This window comes from Thermobia domestica, chromosome 9, assembly GCF_964235325.1.
Source record: "Thermobia domestica chromosome 9, izTheDome1.hap1.1, whole genome shotgun sequence".
Taxonomy (NCBI): domain Eukaryota; kingdom Metazoa; phylum Arthropoda; class Insecta; order Zygentoma; family Lepismatidae; genus Thermobia; species Thermobia domestica.
The window spans coordinates 104,238,913-104,258,270 of record NC_137462.1 but is presented as its reverse complement, the minus strand read 5'-3'; the positions used below and the strand labels follow the sequence as shown (position 1 = coordinate 104,258,270).

At 33.9% G+C, this 19,358-nt stretch overlaps 1 protein-coding gene across 3 annotated transcripts in view; it reads right to left on the bottom strand.

Annotated features, from left to right (window-relative positions):
- The window catches only part of XRCC1 (DNA repair protein XRCC1), a 166,545-nt gene that overhangs the window by 109,420 nt on the left and 37,767 nt on the right, over positions 1-19,358 (bottom strand). For all 3 annotated transcript variants that reach the window (XR_014133065.1, XM_081771653.1, XM_081771654.1), the window contains exons 4-8: positions 17,136-17,327; positions 13,530-13,896; positions 7,729-7,842; positions 4,428-4,507; positions 3,092-3,173 (exon numbers count right to left, since the gene is read on the bottom strand). Coding sequence is in view for 2 of the 3 variants with exons in the window: in XM_081771653.1 (XP_081627779.1) it covers positions 3,092-3,173; positions 4,428-4,507; positions 7,729-7,842; positions 13,530-13,896; positions 17,136-17,327 (835 nt within the window). In the remaining variant the exon portion in view is untranslated. The remainder of the gene's footprint in view (positions 1-3,091; positions 3,174-4,427; positions 4,508-7,728; positions 7,843-13,529; positions 13,897-17,135; positions 17,328-19,358) is intronic.

Sequence of the window (19,358 nt, the reverse complement as noted above, 5' to 3'; positions counted from 1 at the left end):
CCCCGTAACTACGAAGAAACTCTTTCATGGTTTTGTGTCATTATGTAAATAGAAATGCAATCTTTTAGGCAACATACCCTCATTGTATTTCAACATTTAGATAGACGGTATGTCGAGTCAAAATAGTAATAAAACATACCACCTCTGCTTTATTTCCACTTCGAACATGGATATAAATTTAAAAAAAAAAAACTATACACTGAAATGTCTCAGCCAACTGTTCAATGATGCCAGTTCAAAGACAATCTCAGGAGCGAATTTCGTGCGAATTAGGCCGAATTTTCATGCATGTGATAGAAGTGTGCTTTGCTTGCAATTTGGTAGCGTCTAAAGCCGACCATACACATTTTTGGTGATGAATTTTGACGTTTTATAGAACAAATTTTTCCAGTCTCGACTTATATTTGTACAGATAAGAAAATTCGTGACCTAAAAGCTAAATTTCTTGACTTTTATGACCGATTTCTGATTTCGTAACTTTTTCGTGACTTTCGTGACCGATAGACACCCTGTTAAGTAATGTGAACGTAGCTGTAAGTTCGAGCGCGTTGGGCGACCTTTAAATAGTAAAATACTTTTATGAAATTTTGCACGCATGCTTAAGTAACCAAAAGGAATAAATTTAGGGGGTGAGACACTGTTAAAATAAATTTCGAATTTTTCCCATATAACTGGTTGCCACCCTTATATATATATCTATATCTATATATTTAATCAGTCCATGCGATATATAACTATACGTGAACATATACACGGTATTAAGACTATCAGCTCTTGAGGAGTTACATGATCTAACTCCAAAGACTGCCATTAGATTCTGATAAAATTTACACGAAACCTGAGAGAAAGTATACTCTTTGAAACTAAAAAAGAATAATCAAAATCAATACATCTGTGTTGAAGTTATGTATGAGCACGCACACAATGAAGTCAGTTAATTATGATGTTAACACCATCAATCGTTGAGGAGTTTCACGGTCTAACTCCGATGATTATCGGATCCTAATAAAATTTATATGAAAGCACCCCGAGAACATACATTTTCGAACAAAAAAAAAAGAATCAATAAAATTGGTGCACCTATGTTCAAATTATGCGTAATCATACACACGATTCAAGGGCATGGGGAAAACAAAGACAACCCTCATTTTAAAAACGAGTGAGTTGGTTTCCACATCCAGTTCACATGGGAGTTATTATTGCTTTTCTGTAACCAACTCACTTTTAAAATGACGGTTGGCATTGTTTTCTCTCATATTCTTCAGTTATGGTATGAACATTGTCAGTCGTTGAGGGGTTTTATGGTCTAGCTCCGAAGACTATTGTTAGATCCCAATAAAATTTACGTGGAACCCCCCCCCCCCCAAAAAAAAAAAGTGTTTCGAACAAAAAAAATCATTAAAATCGGTGCACCTCTGTCGAAGTTATGCTTGAACATATGCAGATTAAAGTCGAGTAAGTACGGTTTCACATTGCACCATTGAGGTACTTCATGGTCTAGCTCCCAACATCATAACGAAATTTATATGGGAAGGTACGATCTTTCAAACAAAAATAATTAAAATCGGTGAACCTATGTCGAGGTTATGCTTGAACATACACACAATATACTATATATACAGGGATCGAATTGAGAATTTCCTACTATTTTTGAAGTCGGTTAAAAAGACGTATGTATCTCAGCTCAAGCTGAACTGATTTCAGAGTTAAGAACTTAACCACAAATCATGGCACAATACATCTTACTTTACCTTAATGCATCTGCAACCTATTATTGTGTTGCATGATCTTTAAATCTCAAATAATCGTAAGGTCAAAAGGGATTAAGGGGTTTAGAGGGAAAAGCAAGAGAGGAGGAGTGGGAATTTTCAGAAAGGTACTTTACATTGTGGTCTAACATTTCTGAAAAAAAAAAAAAAAAAAAAAAAAAAAAAGCTTTTTATTATTAGTCCTGATTCAAAACCTTTATTGACTGGACTATATTTGATATTTTAATGTATTCATAACATCCAGTATTACGGTTATGGCGAACTTCCATTTGTTTACTTTTCCCTACATTTACTTCTAAACTCATGTCCCTACAGGCGTTTAATGAAACCTCTGCATTTCTTTGTATTGTCCTGATATTCTCTATCAGTTTTACATCATCAACGTAAATCATAACTTAGTGGGTGCCATTCAGTTCTAGACCCTGGTTACTATCTTTGATTTTCCTTATAGCGTATTCTAGAACAAAATTGAATAATAATGGAAACAATGTATCTCCTTATTTCAGGCCATTATCGACGGGAAAGCTCGGACAAGTACTTTCCTACTTGAACTTTCCTTTCGGAGTCATTCAAACATATTTTAGTTGATCTAACCAGCTTTTTCGGTTATTTCGAATTCGGCAAGAATGTTATACAATATTTCCCTTCTAACAGAGTCTCGTAGCCTTTTTGAAATCAATAAATGATGTACCTGAGTATTGTATTCCCATTTCTTTTCGAGTATTTGACGAATGATAAATATCTGGTCAATAGATACTTACAAACGTAAATGTTAATTATATGTTCAAATTAATGTATCTATTAGGACAGGTATACAAACTACAAATATAAATAAATAAACTACGTAGTATATTTTTTGTTATGCCACTGTTGAAATGCAGAATAATGTGAAGACTACAAAAATAACGACTTAATCGCTGTAACCTTGAGAAAGAATGCCTGAACAGTGCGTTCAAAATACAGGAGAAAAAAACAGTCTCATAGGAAGGAACATTATTCAAGTTAGTAAACAATTAATATTATAATGTGCTCCATATGCTCTATTAGTAATTACTGTTTAATTCTTATTTGCAAATTATTTTTTTCTGGTTGGATGTTGTAAAATTTGAGACATTGCTCTCGTTTAACGTCAAATCCGATCCACATGAATTCCCACCGGGAATCAAACGCGTGTCTCCCACGGCTAAGAAGCGTATACTAACTATATAGTCACAAGAAGTTCTCAATTATCTTTCTTTAAAATAATCATTTTATCACACCTTTTTTCGGATATCGCAGTTATCGCTCTACGGCAAATAAATGGATGGCTTTCGATTTCTTACCTGGCTATTTCATCTTCTGTGTCATCACCAGATTCTCCTATATCAGTAGATCCACCATACAAATCATCATCATCCAAGTCGTCTGAAAGAAATATAAGTTATCAGCACATATAAACCATACAGTTAGAGAGACATTGAACTGACTCCCGACAGTCTCTATGAATAACAGAATGGTGTGAAAACGTATAACACAAAACTATAAGTTACTGGACAGAGATTGAGCGGGTTTCAAAAACAACGCCTTCCAACTTCTACTCAAATACAAGTCACTGCGGTATTCCAGTACAAATATTACATATACTAATGTAGCAAGAACGAAAAAGAATAAGCTTTAGTGACGAAGCAACTACAAAAAGTTAGTTCATAATTTACAAATAGGCTACACTAATTAATTAATAAAAAAACTAATTCGGGATCTCAGAGTATCATATAACAAGCAGTAGAGTGCTCACAGACTTTGGTAAGTGTTACTGTTTGCAATGACCATTGTAGATCCTCTCCTCCGACCTTATCTGGATACTTTGTAGAACTCCCATCTTTCAGGATAGTGCGAGTCCCTATACAAGCTGGGGCAACCCAGTGTGATCTACTCAATATACTGCTAACTCTCCGCAACTTAGAATTATCAAGACATGCTTGACATGGTTAAACAGCGCCTAACGGCCAGCTGAACACTGGCAACAACAACCATCAGCTCAGAAGCTGTACGACTGGCTACCTGTCCCCGAACAGCTGCTTGTGTGTTCGCTCACGGCGGTTGTATGTGTATTAACATGATTACTGTATATACAAAATGTTCGGGATAACACATGGCCACTCCGTTGGGCTCACTGCCAACTATCATCAGCATTCTTATGTATAACTTTGGGCCACATCCATGTATAGCTGTGGGTTATACTCTCATGGGTATATACAGGGTTAAGTCAAATGTCTTTGCACACCTTTTATTTCACAACCAGAGAGCAAATCTATCTTTGTTAGAGGCATCTTAGATTACCACCAACATAAAAGAGATTGTTAGTAACAATGAGACTTTTCGGACTTTCAATGCTCATAACGTGCGAACCATATAAAATATGAAAGAAATACGCTAATTACACCTACGAATTCCTGAGCTCGCCCTGGTGTTACTTGATAGGCAATATGCCCTTTTCCACATGAAATTTCGAATTTACATTTAAGATAGTACCCTACAAGTTGCAGTCTCCCCTCTACCATCATCTTCCATTAAAATATTTAACATTTTACTCAAAATAAAAGTGTGTCCAAAGACTTTTGACTCGCTCTGTATATTGACAAATATTATCAAAAAATACAATCTGATAAAATACCTTACCTGGTTTATCATCTGGGATTTCTTCCAATATTTCCTCTTCGCTCTCATCCTGATTCTGATCCTGAGGATCCATTGCATATCTGGAAATACATTTACCATCATAGTCTTTATTTATTTATTTTTTAAGAAATCAAGTACAACATATGTTAATATTGCACAATTAGCATTAACAATACTTCACACGCGTGCCTCCATGCCGATATTCTCCGAACACAATGATAGCTCTATAACTGAATCATTTTTAAATTATTATTATCGTATATCTACTGGTTTAGTGGCTAGTGAGTGTATTTGGTGCACACAGTTCTGAATTCGATTCCGGTGAGAGAGCACAAAAATCCAATTTCACAATCATTCACTTTTATTATTCATTCATCTCCTTTAGCCTAAAGAGCATAACTGAAGGACATTAAACTGAAATTTCATTTAATTTTCGTTTTTACTAGCTACAAAAATCAATTGTTCTCTCATTTCTATTTTTTCTCTCTGATCATTGCTTTATCTAAGCATAATCAAGTGTTCTGGTACAATCAAAATTATCTACATCAGCCGGCCATTCCTGCTCAGTTCGTCGTGTATTTGAAAACGTATTCTTTGACAATGGGGAACACATCAATAACAAAACGATAAATTTTTGATTGGTATTAAAACGGTTGCATACATTTAGGTATTATTCCACTGCATTCAAGGATAGGGTGTGTGAAAATTATTTCAAAACTGTAGGGCTAGACCTCGTTCGGACTAATGCATGTTTGCAAGAAGCATTAATATAAACTTACCTTGCGGTACATACATTTAATTGACATTCTGAAAGAAAGCAATTCTGGTAAAGTGCTCAAATTTAGATCCAAAATATGAAACTGTATAACTTCGAGGTGCTCAGTAAAGAATAACGACAGTACAAGCGTTGGAACTCACCGGGGCCCCCGCTGAACCCGTTTACTACTCCGTACTGAATATTTACATTGTTATTCATTTCTTATGTGTGAGAAAGAATTATTGTGAAATTTTAGATTACTGCCTACGTAGCAATTTTGATTATAATTCAAGTGGACTTTCGTTGCACGAATGTATAAAGTCAGAGCTAGCCGAATGTGCTATTAAAATTTCTAATATTTTTGCGTTTTTTCGATGGACCGAGTAACATGAGTAGCTGTTATAACAGTCTTCAAGCTAATCTCATAAGGGAGAATCCAGATTTAATTTACACACACACTGCATGAGGAACGTACCAAATTTGGTTGTAGCTGATTCTACAGTAAACTTGTTCCAAGCAGAAAATTTATTTGATTTAGTAGAGGAATCAGCTGTTTTCTTAAGCTCTCATTAAAAGAGAATGGCTGTCCAGAAGAAAGAGACTAAACAGAAACACAGTGCCAGTGCCAAACTATGCAGACGCCAAAAAATTGGTGCCACTAGATGGTGGAGTAAGCATACGGGACTTTCATCGATTATTGACGAACAGTTTTTAATAAGTGATAACCACTTAGGAAAGTTGGCCCATTTGTTGAATGTTTTAAATGAAATATCAAATGGAAGCTTCGATTGAAACTCAAAGTTCGCTGCCAGAAATATGATAAATCAATGGTTCAAATTCGAAAATGTTCTCATGTCTTTTGTCATTCTTGATATTTTTCTGGTCACATCTTCCGTTTCAAAATACTTACAGAGTAAAGAAATTGATTATGGACTGTACAGCCTGAAATTTGGTGCAAATTTTGTTACAACAAATCACTGCTAAATGGAGTTCAGGGCACTTTGAATTTTTGCTTGACAAATTATAAAAAGTATGCAACTGCCATGAATAGTATTTTAGAGGATGTGGATAATGTAGAAGTTTCACTGAACTTCGATGAGAAGAGAATATCGAAGAAGAAAAAAATGCCTAGTGAAAAAGCTAAAAATGAAGTTTCAGAAATTATTCCAGTTCATAAATTTAAACTAATCTATTTCCGTATTATCGATTATGGTAACTAAAGAACTGGAAAAAGTTTTAATCCAAACAATGATATTTTGAAAGATTATTCATGCCTTCACCCAAAAAAGTTCCCTGAAATTACAGATATTGACGAATTTCCAACAGAAGTCTTACGCACCATTTGTCACCTAACTAAAGTTGATAGAAGTGTTCTTATAATAAAGCTGAAACAGTTTGCTGAGCAGTACGACAGTTTTGTCAAGAGTAAGTGGGATAAAAGAGAAACTGTGAATAACTTAAACGAAGACGAAGAAGACAATGATGGTTCAGAGTCAGAAGAAGGCGAAGACACTATGTTAACTGCTCAGTGAAGAAGAAATGTTCTAAATGCATAGTATATAACTTTAACATTGTTTTCATGCTGTCACAATCTGGAATTTTTACCAATCTACATACAGCTTACAAGTTTATATTAACTCTGCGTTGTACGCAGGTAATCTGCAAAAGGACCTTTTCAAAATTTAAAATTGTTAATAATAGATTAAAGTCTTCGATAAACCAAGATTTAATGGCTAAGCTACTTTTCATGAATGTAGATCGAGAGTTGTTTGTAAATTTAGATAAAAGTTTGATTACAGATGAAGCAGCAATAACGAGTGAGGAACTTAGGAAGGATTTATTAGTTTAATGAAGTATTTAGGCGTTAGGCCTATAGGGCTGATCTAGGTAGAAGGAGACTTCTTTTGTTTGTTAGTAAGTACTGTATTCAAATTATGTCAATATCCTTCTTCATCAACAGAATACAGTATTAGATATTCAAACATAATAATTTTACAGGTTGATAGTTTTGAAACTTTCTTTTTCTGAGTGAATCTAAGCACAATACATACACAATATGTATATATTTCTTTGATTTTATAAGATTTTTATGCAGATTTTTATACGCCTACGCAAAATCACTATTTTAAAGTTTTGAAGTAACCTACGTATTGTAAGTTTCATGTAATAACGTATGAAAAGTATAAAGCACGTATTTCTAATAGTATTTATTAGTTACTTATCCTATATCATTGATCAAGGTCATGAAAATTTGTTGTTATCTAGGTAAAGAATATTATGATACAATTTATGTAATTAGAAAATGTAAGGCTACTGTAGAGGTTTGTTACTAAAATAAAACTATAAAACAGTGTGGTACGTAACTTTACTTACATGGGCCAATAATAATAGAATTCAGTAATATACGCAAGTGGGCATTTTTTAAAAGGAGACCCCTACCCTCCTGCAGCCGAGAGTCCCCAGCAATGCCAGACCGCCCCTGCGTTCAACGATATAGCCTCTATGAGAATAAACGACTTACACACGGATATAAACAACACTTACCTTCTCCACGGGAGTCGCCGTCTTCTCGTATGACAATCCTCAACCCAATCTTTCTTAACGATGTACCCTTTTCCTTGTACTTGTCGAAATTTTGGCGTGTTTGGAAACGCACAGCTACGGAAAAATGCAATAATATATTTAATTCTCAGCAAACAACATATCCTACACTTCTATTAAAGCCTGGCACTTATATGTAGTATAAATTCTTTTAAAATACATTAATTAAATATTCACAATCAGCACATATATATATAAATTGGATTCTATAATGAAAATCTACTTTAGTTTGCTCACAAACAAAACCAAATTTTTCCCTCGGAGTGCTAGATCTCAGGATAATACCATGCAAAAAGAATGCAGCTCAGTTTTTCTTTTGTTTCTCTTGGTATCAATAGCAAGTGGTTATCCCTTTCTAGCGACGAAATTCAACTTATTTACCGTTCACGTGGTTGCTAATGTCCTTTTGTCAATTTTACTGCTAACAAGAAAAGTTGTTTTGTTTGTAATTCTACTATAACTGAGAAATTCACTGTAGTTTTTCCCTTAACCCACAATCACCCATTTTAGATATACTAGTGATAGTCCTAGTACGGTTAAGTGACAACAAAAAACCTCGCAGCAGAAATATCCCAGCCAGAGTCTCGCTGCCCATAATCTCGCCTGGAAAAAACCTCGCCGTTCAAAATCTCGCGAGGCAGAATCTTGTCTGACCAGAACTTCATGGGACGTAATCTCGTCTAGGAAGGAGTCCCGTTAGTACAAAACCTTGCCAAACGATTTTTTCAGTGCAGGGAGCGTTTTATATATCGCTGTATCTACAAACTTAAGGTAACACACAGATAATTACATTACAAGTGAAATACGCATAATTTTTATTTTGCCCAAGACTGACCTTTGATTGCTATTTAAACGACATTTATTATGTTTCTGTTACGTTCAGTGATTTAGGAATTCGTTTATGCGTAATCCGGGAACACAAAGCTTCCACTACGTAATATTTCACATGCTAACAAACAGTTCAACATCTGCCACCATGCCAAGTTTGAACCCAAACGGATGAGCTGGGTATATGGGTTTTTGTTTTGGAATATATGACGCAAAATTTGACCGTCCACAACTCGGACACCGTAAGCCTGCACAACACAATATTTCATACTCTTATATAGAAGGTCAAGATCTACCAAAATATTACCTTTGATTCCGATAGGATGAGTTCAGTTGAACTCGTACAATATATAGTGTCCTTAATTTTTCAGGAAAACACAAAAGAATGTCGAAACTAGATTCTATATATAAGATTTCTCTTCATTTGGGTTTATTTTAGGATTATATACTCATTAATTTTGATTTCGTCTTTTTTTACGCTTCTAATGTATGAAGTAAGCATTTCTGCGCCCCATGTTAGTTAAGACTTTCTTCTTTTTCTCCCTATTATTATTATTATTATTATTATTATTATTATTATTATTATTATTATTATTATTATTATTATTACATCAGACAAGTACTGAGTAAATTATTATGGATAGATTTTCTCTCGCTAGATTTTAGCTACAGGAGATTTCGTCTCGCAAGGTTTTGACCATACGAGATTCTGGCTAGGTGAGATTTTATCCCATGAGATTCTGGGTGGCGAGATTCTAGCCCTGTGAGTTTTGACTTTTGGGATTTTGGGCACCGAGGTTTCGGCGCGAGATTTTGCCTGTATAACCAACACCACATACGTAATGTAGAAGAAAGAACCTAATTTTCTACGGTAAGAATGTGTGAACTATTACTACAAGGAATTTGTTAAATCTGATGTGAGAAATACATTGTGTATATTAAAAATATGCCTTCTTGATTAGTAGACATAATGATATTCCTATTGGACTATGGAAAACATAACAATATGAGTACCAGTTTACAGGGTCAGTTTACATGAGTGTTCTTGCAACTGGATCTTGTATGAGTGCCATTTGTTAGTATGCAGCACACCCCAAGACTGACCTTTGAATGACACAAGTTTCTCTAGATAAGGCGCGTAGTGCATTCTGAACTTCTCGCAAATTACGACTCAAGTGCCACTGTAGTTTTCTCATCAATGGCTATTCTCGAGCATTCACAGCGTGGCCTTTCCAACATAAAACATGTTTGCCTAAATTTTCCAGTATCTTGGATCTAGTATTATGTAAAATGTTCCTTCTTTCTGGATCCAGTGCGTTAAACTTAGCTGATATCACTCGGGTCACTTAGCTTATATCAACACTTAGTTGATGAGTGATCGGTCCATCACTCATCAACACAAATTTAATGCATTCCTACAATGACAGCACCATGCTATATCACCTGCAACAAAGCGTTTACACCGCTGCATTTTCTCACTTCTACAGGTAATAACACTAACACATGAATAAACTTAGCTAGGAAATAACTTTAGATTTACGTTTGCGATGGAAAGCTTCCAGAACGATGTACCCACTTTCGTTTATAATTTTGGACCTGAATTCAAGACGGACCATAACGGTACTACACTCTATCACGTGCAGCTTCATCTTAACTATTTCTATACAAGATATGGTCCCTTTTTCTCCAGCAATTCTGACCTTAATTGGTGTATCCTGATTTTGCGATACCCTTATAACTTGTGCTGCAAGTGCTATAAAGTTACAGTAATCGTCTACTGAGCGTAGTTACCAATGACCTCTCATACTTAACCTGTTCTATGTTGCAGTAATGTAACAATGCATGTAAGCCACTCACTTTTCTTGAAGCTCCCGGAAAAAAAAATAAGAACACATTCCTTATTTCTAAACTGTTGTTGAGACAGCAAAACGGCTTGCATCATCTGCTTACTTTTTTAATAATAATAATAATAATAATAATAATAATAATAATAATAATAATAATAATAATAATAATAATAATAATAATCCGATTACAGTGTTCATATTGAAAACAATAGCGATAGATCTATGTTGGCTTCCACCAACATAGCAGATGTTTATATTACATCGTTTCAATGTATCCCAGTCCAGCCTTATAACAACAAAGTATGCTTAGTCATCACACTGACAACAAATGATATAATAAATTTAATTACATCCTAGTTTTACTAGTAAGTGATTTCCAAATGAGCTTACGATTTTCATAGAACACTAGCTGAACCTCCGCTCTCTACACAGTGCATCATTTGCATATGAGCATAAATATCCTTCTCATTCCTCACAACATCTGTATATGTTCCTTTAGAGACACAAGTGAAAGACGTCTTGATTAAAAAATATATATATATCGGCAAGGCGTATCATAAAGGGGAGATTTTATCGATTATTTTTTTCTCAATATCTCGCACCGTTTGCAAGATTTGAGCCTACTTCCGGTTGGAGTTTCTAATTCATGCATGACCAGTGTTTCCTTTCTTCTTGCATGCAGTAGGGATGTAATAAGCAAATACATTACATACACAATTAATTACAATGGCAGTTATATATGGTTCATTGGGCAAAACACTCCAAAAATAAAGATCCATCTTACACTGGAGAAATGGTTATCCTTCCTTTTCATTATTATTTAGCCATGAAACAAACGCCTCAGACATGTGCAACCCGTTTATACAACAGTGTGGTGTTGGAATGTATAATGCGTAGGATGTGATGCTTTAGTTTTTTTTTTAAATTTCAACGCTTCCAGTGTACCCTTAAAAATGTAATCAAGAAATAATGGCCATGTTTTTTTTTTTTTTTTTTTTTTTTTTTTTTTTTTTTTTTCAAATATTCAATTAGAACTGGACAATCTACGCAAAATTTCCAATCGATCAGTGAAAATGTCATCTTTCTAGAGCCTGTAGTTTCCGAGATCTCATTGTCGAAAGGATTGACCACAAACATATAAACGTCAACAACATATAGTTTAAAAGAACTCGGAAGATGGAGCACAATTCACGTGCATTGATTTTAGAGAAGGCTTATTAATACAAAGGCTTTGAACAATAATTTTAAAACAAACTTTGTGAAAAAGATCTAGTTAACTAATTTATTTAAAGTACACATACTCAAAATGTTTGTCTCTGTTAAACGTGAAATCACACATAACCGTAAATGAAAGATTTGAAAGCCAAAGTTATAGGTTGGAGCTCCGTCATTTCTAATTGCTATTGTAGCATTTTAATAGATAGATCGATATTATTCTTCTGATTTCCTACGGTAATATGAAAGTTCCACACTTTTGGGTTTGGGCGTTAATCTGTTAGTTTAATCAATGGGACATACTGCTTATGCAACTCTATTTTGCAAATGTCACATCATTTGATTTGGTTATTCTGTGTATTTCTTCCAATATTTCAATCATATACAAATTTAGAACAGCATATACGTGAAAATTAAACAAATACAAAGTAACAATTGTCGATTAACTAAATAAATAATTGTGTGTGTATATTAAGTTTGTTCCTGCAACGTCGTACTCTTCTTGTATAATGCTTCCAAGATGCACGCACGATGCCTACTAGTAAGTCTTTCAATTTTACGTCCCACGAGTATTTCGTGTAAACTAAAGAAAAGGGTGATAATGAGAATAAACGAGAAGGTAGAATGAAGAAAGTGGGAGGAAACGGGAGAATCCGAGAAAACCCACGCACATGTTTGTTCATCACAAAGCTTGCTTGGCATGAGCGAGGATCGAACCAGAAATCCCATGAACCAGAAGTGAATGCTCTACCACTGAGTCACCACTGCTCCCACGATGCTACTAGCATATGAATTACAGGGTGTTTCAAAATGAATTTCGGGGTTTTAAGGCTTTGTAATATTTATTACAATTAACTTACAATTATAAGTATTATCAAATGAAAGAGCAACTCAAACAGTTTTGTACACACGCATGCACTGTCTCCTCTCTCTGCCGTTAGAAAGCGCTAGTAGCAAAGACGGTGACTAGTGAGCAGAAAGCTTTTTGTGTTTTACATTTTACAAGACTGAATCTGTAGTTACAGTGCCAACCGTCTGTGTGGAGGATTTTAAGGAGACGCTTACAACTACGTCCTTATCGTTTGCAGTTACTACAAGCTCTACAGCCTTACGGTTTACGTACCAACTTTGCAAATGAAATGTTGCTGTATGACGATAAGATTTTCTGGATCATGTTGTCTTTAATGACGAATCGACATTTTACGTTAAGTGGCGATATGAACACTCATAATGTTCGCATCAGGGAATCAGCAAATCTCCACGAGATGGTACAGTTGCAACGAGACTCTCCTAAATTAAATGTGTTTTATGTTATATCACGGTGGAAAGTTTATGGGCCTTTCTCACCTATCGACTCGATATGTGCCGTGTGACGCATAGAGTTCTGAACACTTGCAGTAAAAACTGTTTGAATTGCTCTTTTATTTGATGAATTATTTATAATTGAACATTAAATGTAATAATACTGCAAAGCCTTAAAACCCCGATATTCTTTCGAAACACCCTGTATTTATACACTACAAAACACCATTATCGAAATTAACTTACTGATAATATTTACAAATTTTATCACATTGGAATCACATAACATTGATGAAATATAATAATAATAATAATAATAATAATAATAATAATAATAATAATAATAATAATAATAATAAGAAGAAGAAGAAGAAGAAGAAGAAGAAGTTATTATTATTATTATTATTATTATTATTATTATTATTATTATTATTATTATTATTATTATTATTATTATTATTATTATTATTATGCAAGACACATAACTGTCTATATCAAAACAAAATGCTTGAACAAAAACAGGCTACTAATACAGCTCTCTCGTTTACTTACACCAAATGAGTACAGCTATCATCCCAGTCTGGTTTGTACTTCGCCCCCATATCAAGAGCCATCGTTCGGATGTTAGCCCGATGTGGATTCTGGTAGCCACTGATTACAAGCACAACACCTTCAAGCAGTTTATTAAAAGGTTTTCGTCTCACAGGTTTAGTAGTCTTTTGTACTTGGTCATTATTTTTTACGTCTTTCTTTTGTTTTTTCTCTGAAGAAGATCCTGATTGGCCTGAAAGAGTTCTTTTCACTGCAGGGGTTCTCTCCTCTTTGGTAGAAGTACTTGGTTTGAAATCCTTTTTGCTGCTTGAATCTGCCGATTTCGTGGTCTTTGTTGCAGTCTTTTCTTTGCTCTTTCCACTTGAATCTGCATATGGGAAAGAAACAAATAAAATATACTCAATTTACGAAAGTTTCCCTCTCATCACTAACAAAAACGAGTGTTACGCTAGGAACTGAAGCAGTTCTAGAATATTGATAGGTATCGTGACTAAGTTAATTATAACTGATGTCATATGCAATTACAAGATTATCCTTCCACATCATATTTATTGATCTATCCTCATGAATACTTTTCTGGACACTTTCTCTACACATTTCTAATCTTAATACATAATTCCAACAACATACCCATTAATCTATGTATATTAATATCCCCATAGCAGAACACCTCGCGATCTGCGATGTGATCGCAGAAAATTTGCCGCGCCTGTGCAGAAAAATTGCCAGAGGATAAACAAATAGTCAGAAAAAAAAAAAGAACAAGAAAATTCCTTAAAGCTGCTCTCGTTACAAAATACGGTGTATCATATGAATATTTTAAATCTGCTTCTTTTAGCAAAACTTTCAAAAAATGTGACTTCACAGGTTGTAACTCGAACTAGGGATACCGCTAAAAACTGTTTACCATGCTTCATGTAACGCTGTAATAAAAATATGATAGTATCGTCTTGATTTTTTATTTTGGAATTCCTGCAGAAAATTTTTGAGTTACAAAAGCTCAGCGCAGAAAGACAAAGAAAGTTCTGCCATTGGGATTGATATTATCTATGTATTTCTGATTCCCAATCTTACTCTTCATTATCAAAATATAAATGCATCAATAGCTCAAGTAAAACCATTTTATGGTAATTGGTTAAAATGCAGTATTACTTGTCTTTAAATAGAAACAGAAATTAAATAGCGCACTATTTAGTAATTTATAAAATGTGTATATAAAACATTCTCTACAGAGAGTTTTAGATACTTGTTTAAGTACTGGATCCATAGTGTTACAATTTATATATCACCACTGGAATACCATACTTAAGTACGTGATTAGCCACCTACGTAGCACGAATTAAGCTTTAAAACATCCTGAAGAAAACCAACTTAAATATCGATTTGTTTGAAATATCGGTGAACTTTTGAAGATTTTTTTTACTTTTACAGGAATATTTCCAGGTCAGTATATAGGTCAATATTAGCAAGATGAAACAAATGAAAAGAACGAGAAGTCAAATACTAGAGTTATCAAAGTGTCCTGTCTTAGATTTAACAAAATATTCACATAATACTACACAATACGTAATATTCATGATACTGAAATTTTTTAGAAGAAATGAACCATAATATAATTTTGCTTATTGCAAGAAAACTATCTACATAAATCCGGAAAAGTATCTGAAGTCTGATAAAACGGTATAATTGTCTCAAAAAATCGACGTATTATTTTAAATAAAATAACATTTTGTGGATTGATTTTCTGTCTGGTAGTTGTGCCTATGGCAATATGATGGATTTCTTTGGCCAAGTTATATATACTGAAGCTTGGAATTTATGATCATCTTATCCTTACACTTTGCCTCTCCACTTTCACTCTTTTTAAAATTGCCTTCTGTAATTTTCTTCAAGAGAGGTCAAAGACCTACACCCTAAAGATAAAAAAGAGATGAACAGGAATTCCGAAAAGAAGTAAGAATTTCTATACCAAAGTTGTGCTGAACCTTTTCTAAGAAATAAGTAATATTTCACCTTTTGAGTTTAAACAAATTGGTCCTGATTCGAGGGCAAAGAATAACCAAGATAAAATAAATTATAGATAAAAATAAAATTGACGAATGTCGCACATTAAACAACAAACAAGAAAACTGTTGAAACTATTTATACTTTCCATAGATAATTTTCCTTGAATAACTTCGAATTCTATTATGCTAATATACTGAAATTCTTAATACCTTCGAAGTTCACGGAAATACAATGAAAATTACTTAGAAATGGCAAAGCGCATCATACACACCGGAGTGAATGAACATACTAAGGATTTCCAAAAGAGCAACTAGCAGTCAAGAATATTCGCAACAAAATATACCAAACCAAAGTATAGATTCTGAAAACCTTTCATGCTGTTGCCGAAATTTTGTTGAATATTACCAAGGTTGTTGTCATATTCAATTTCTATAACATGAGTAGAACTAATAATCTCAAGACGACAAATATAACATAATCCATCATATATCAATATTCCAATAAGGCTTAAATATTAGGATTAATATCTATTATGTGGATATAGAAAAGAAGAACGAAAATTTAACTCATGTACCATAAATATTGTTCGCAAACTGCTGCATTATTTATAATGTCAGAATAATTTTAAATTAAGAATAAACAATATTTCTTTAAGTTATCAGACGCATCATCATTAATAAATCATTACAAACGTATAACAATTAATACTGCATTTATAAGCACAAAGTAGAAAGTACACTTTGTTATCTGCAGACCTATCCCATACTTTAGAATCAAAAGTTCGATGAAATTAGTCCGGCTATCCACTGAGCATCGACCCACTGCATACACTGTTGTGCAACTTTATCAGCAATCTTCGTAAATTCATGCATTTCTGCAATAACTCTCTTGGCTAATCAAAATACAATACAATGAAAACAGATCAAATACGAGTATTCCAAAATTCTTTCATTTATGTGATAAGCTACCTTTACATAATGTAGGACAGGAAACTTTGATAAAATCGAAACTAGTGGCAGTGGAAAAGGAAAAAAAGTTGAGAATTTTGTGCGTTGAAAATGGATTTACTATTGGATCGTTGATCTAATTATATTTTGTAAATGATCCACCAATGATATTCCACTGCACAAACGAAAAGTAGAAAGTAATGCGTACACTTAGAGAACACAAGTTTGTTGCACATGTTAGTAGGAAATACAGTTTCTAAGTTTGAAGTTGCCATTTAAAAGACAAGCACTCAACCACATCTGAAATTGTCTTAAAGTTTTCGTTTTTAAGTCTTATTATTCTTTGCAAATCGACATTCCCTTCTTAGCAAAATTTTCTGACTTTTTCTGTTTTCTCAAATTCCCTGACACTTACTTCCCAGTTTTGTCGCCAACCTGGGTGTTACATGTTTGTTGTAAGTTGATAAGGTGCGATTTTAGTTTATTTTGATTAAACATTCTTGTGCTGAATTCCTCCTACGCAAAATGTTCTCAACGTTCAATGAGACGCACGCATTGACACACTAAGTAATTTCGTTCTTCAATATTGAACTGCAGAATTAAGAAACCTTATAACTACGAAAGTTTTTTCAGTAGAGTATAAAATGTTTACCTTTATTGTTTAACTTATTTCCACGTAGTGGAGAGTTCTCTTTCGCAGATGTATTCTTTTCCTTATCGATATCTTTATTTTTAACATTTTGATCATCTGGGCTTTTATTATTTATTAATTTCTTTACCGCTGCTTCAGTTTGACGCAAAGCAAGATTTGCCGGACTGGACGCTTCTCGTATAGCTGCGGCACCTACAAAAAAGGAATAAAAAACATATATGTAGTATCATCATGGATACATAAATATTAGAATATTTTTTTTAAAATGTGTATTCAGTCAAATCTTTGGAAACACATGATGTAAAGAAAATTATAAATCATATTCATAATTGCAATATCAGCAATATATACTCAATAAAATAAATAAATAAATAAAAAAACAGAACCTCAAAACATGTTATGGATCACGTGAATACGAACACTAAGTAGGCGAAAATACGTAACACAATGTTCTAATCAAATTAAACTCTTCGTTATACTTAAAAGTGCTTCGCCACCCTCTGTGAGAGAGAAGAATGTGTAAAAATCAAGAAAACATGATGAAGGAAGTGACGACCTCGGGTCACTACTTAATTACAATGGTATTCTAGTTCGTATGTTGAGAGGGAAAAACCACAGATATATACAAGCTTCCTTAATCTTTAGCTTTATGTTATAGCTAGACTTAAGTAAAACTGTTGTCTCCAATTCATGTAAAGAATCTTTTTAAATGTTCAGAAAGCCTGAAACTGGATACCGTATTTATTTTTAAGCTATTTCTTCATTCCAATTGTAGGTTTTCTTTTTGTACTGCTAATATATGTAACGGCAAAGTAATACTGCACTTCACTGCGGGTGCGTACAACGACATTTTATATTTCGTGAACTATTTCTCGTTATTTCGTCCTACATTATGATACGTTATGCTTGTATAATTGTCAAAAATGCTTATAATTAATTAGATAACGACTGCAAGCAACACATACTTGACTAACCTGGCGTTTACCTACCACGGGAAGTAGGAAAATTATTTTCCCCTCCTTTTCTTCTCCAGAAATCGTAAAGCAATGAGGCAAACAAAACATCGCGGTGTGCTTTTGCAGTGCTAGCAGAAATTTCGAATGAACGACCGATTTTATTCCCGGCAAGTATGGAGGTTGGGATAATCGCTGCTCAGCAGCATTGTCAGACACTGACAATGCTGAAGTGTGTTATTCGCAAGAAGCACCCTGGTCTTCACATGTTGTAATATGCCATTACAGTCTAATGATATTATGTTCTTAATAGGAGGGTGCCCGAAATTTTTTGCACCGACTGTACTTGATGTTTAACAAAAAATTTCTGGCTGTTCATATAATTCGTAATATTGTTCATTATTCTATTTCAAATTAACATGGAAAACTGTAAAAAAAAATTATTGGGAATTATAGTTTTGGGAATCAATATCTTTATTTATATTTTAAATTAGTTATAAGTCTTGTATATGGATGTGTATATGGATTATTACAATTCTTACGGTGTCAGTGCTATCCGAAAATATAGATCCACTATTGGACGGAACTTTCCAGATCAAATAACCAATCTAAAATTCGACAGAATTTTCAGGACCACCCTTCACCTCTCTTTTAGATACCTAGGTCCTTCTAAAATCTAGTTTAATCCAGATTTTACCAAATTTTATTCGTTTCAAAGCCCCACCGCCAAAATGCTTAGTTTTGATTGGCTGATAAACCCACGCTATGATATTAGGGCGCAATTATTCCATTCCACGCCGGAAAGTGCTACTGAAGACACTGGTTTTTGTTCGTCTAACTTAAAAGTCGAAAGGACTGAGAGAAACTAAAAATAAAGGTAATATTGTGACGTTATTAACGTATAAAAAATCACTGGAAGCTATGGAGCCATAATTTGCCAATTTTTATAGTAAAAAACCGGACTGTAGAGCAGAAATAGGAAGTCAACTCGGTAACGCCATGTTTTGCTGATATAATTAGTGGTGGACAGGTTCTGTGAAGTGCATCAGTTTGCTAGTTGTTCTTAGAAAGAAAAAATCGATAAACAGTTTCGGAAGAGTAGTGTTTCTCCCTTAAAATATTCTCATCCTGAAAATTACTCCTTTTAGAGTTACGTTAGGCCTGCCCCACTGCCGATTGTGTTCGTGTATGTAGTAAATGTGATTTCTTTTGTACTTATTTAGTAATAACATGGCGGTATTTAATTTCTTTGTAGTTAGGATAGTGATCA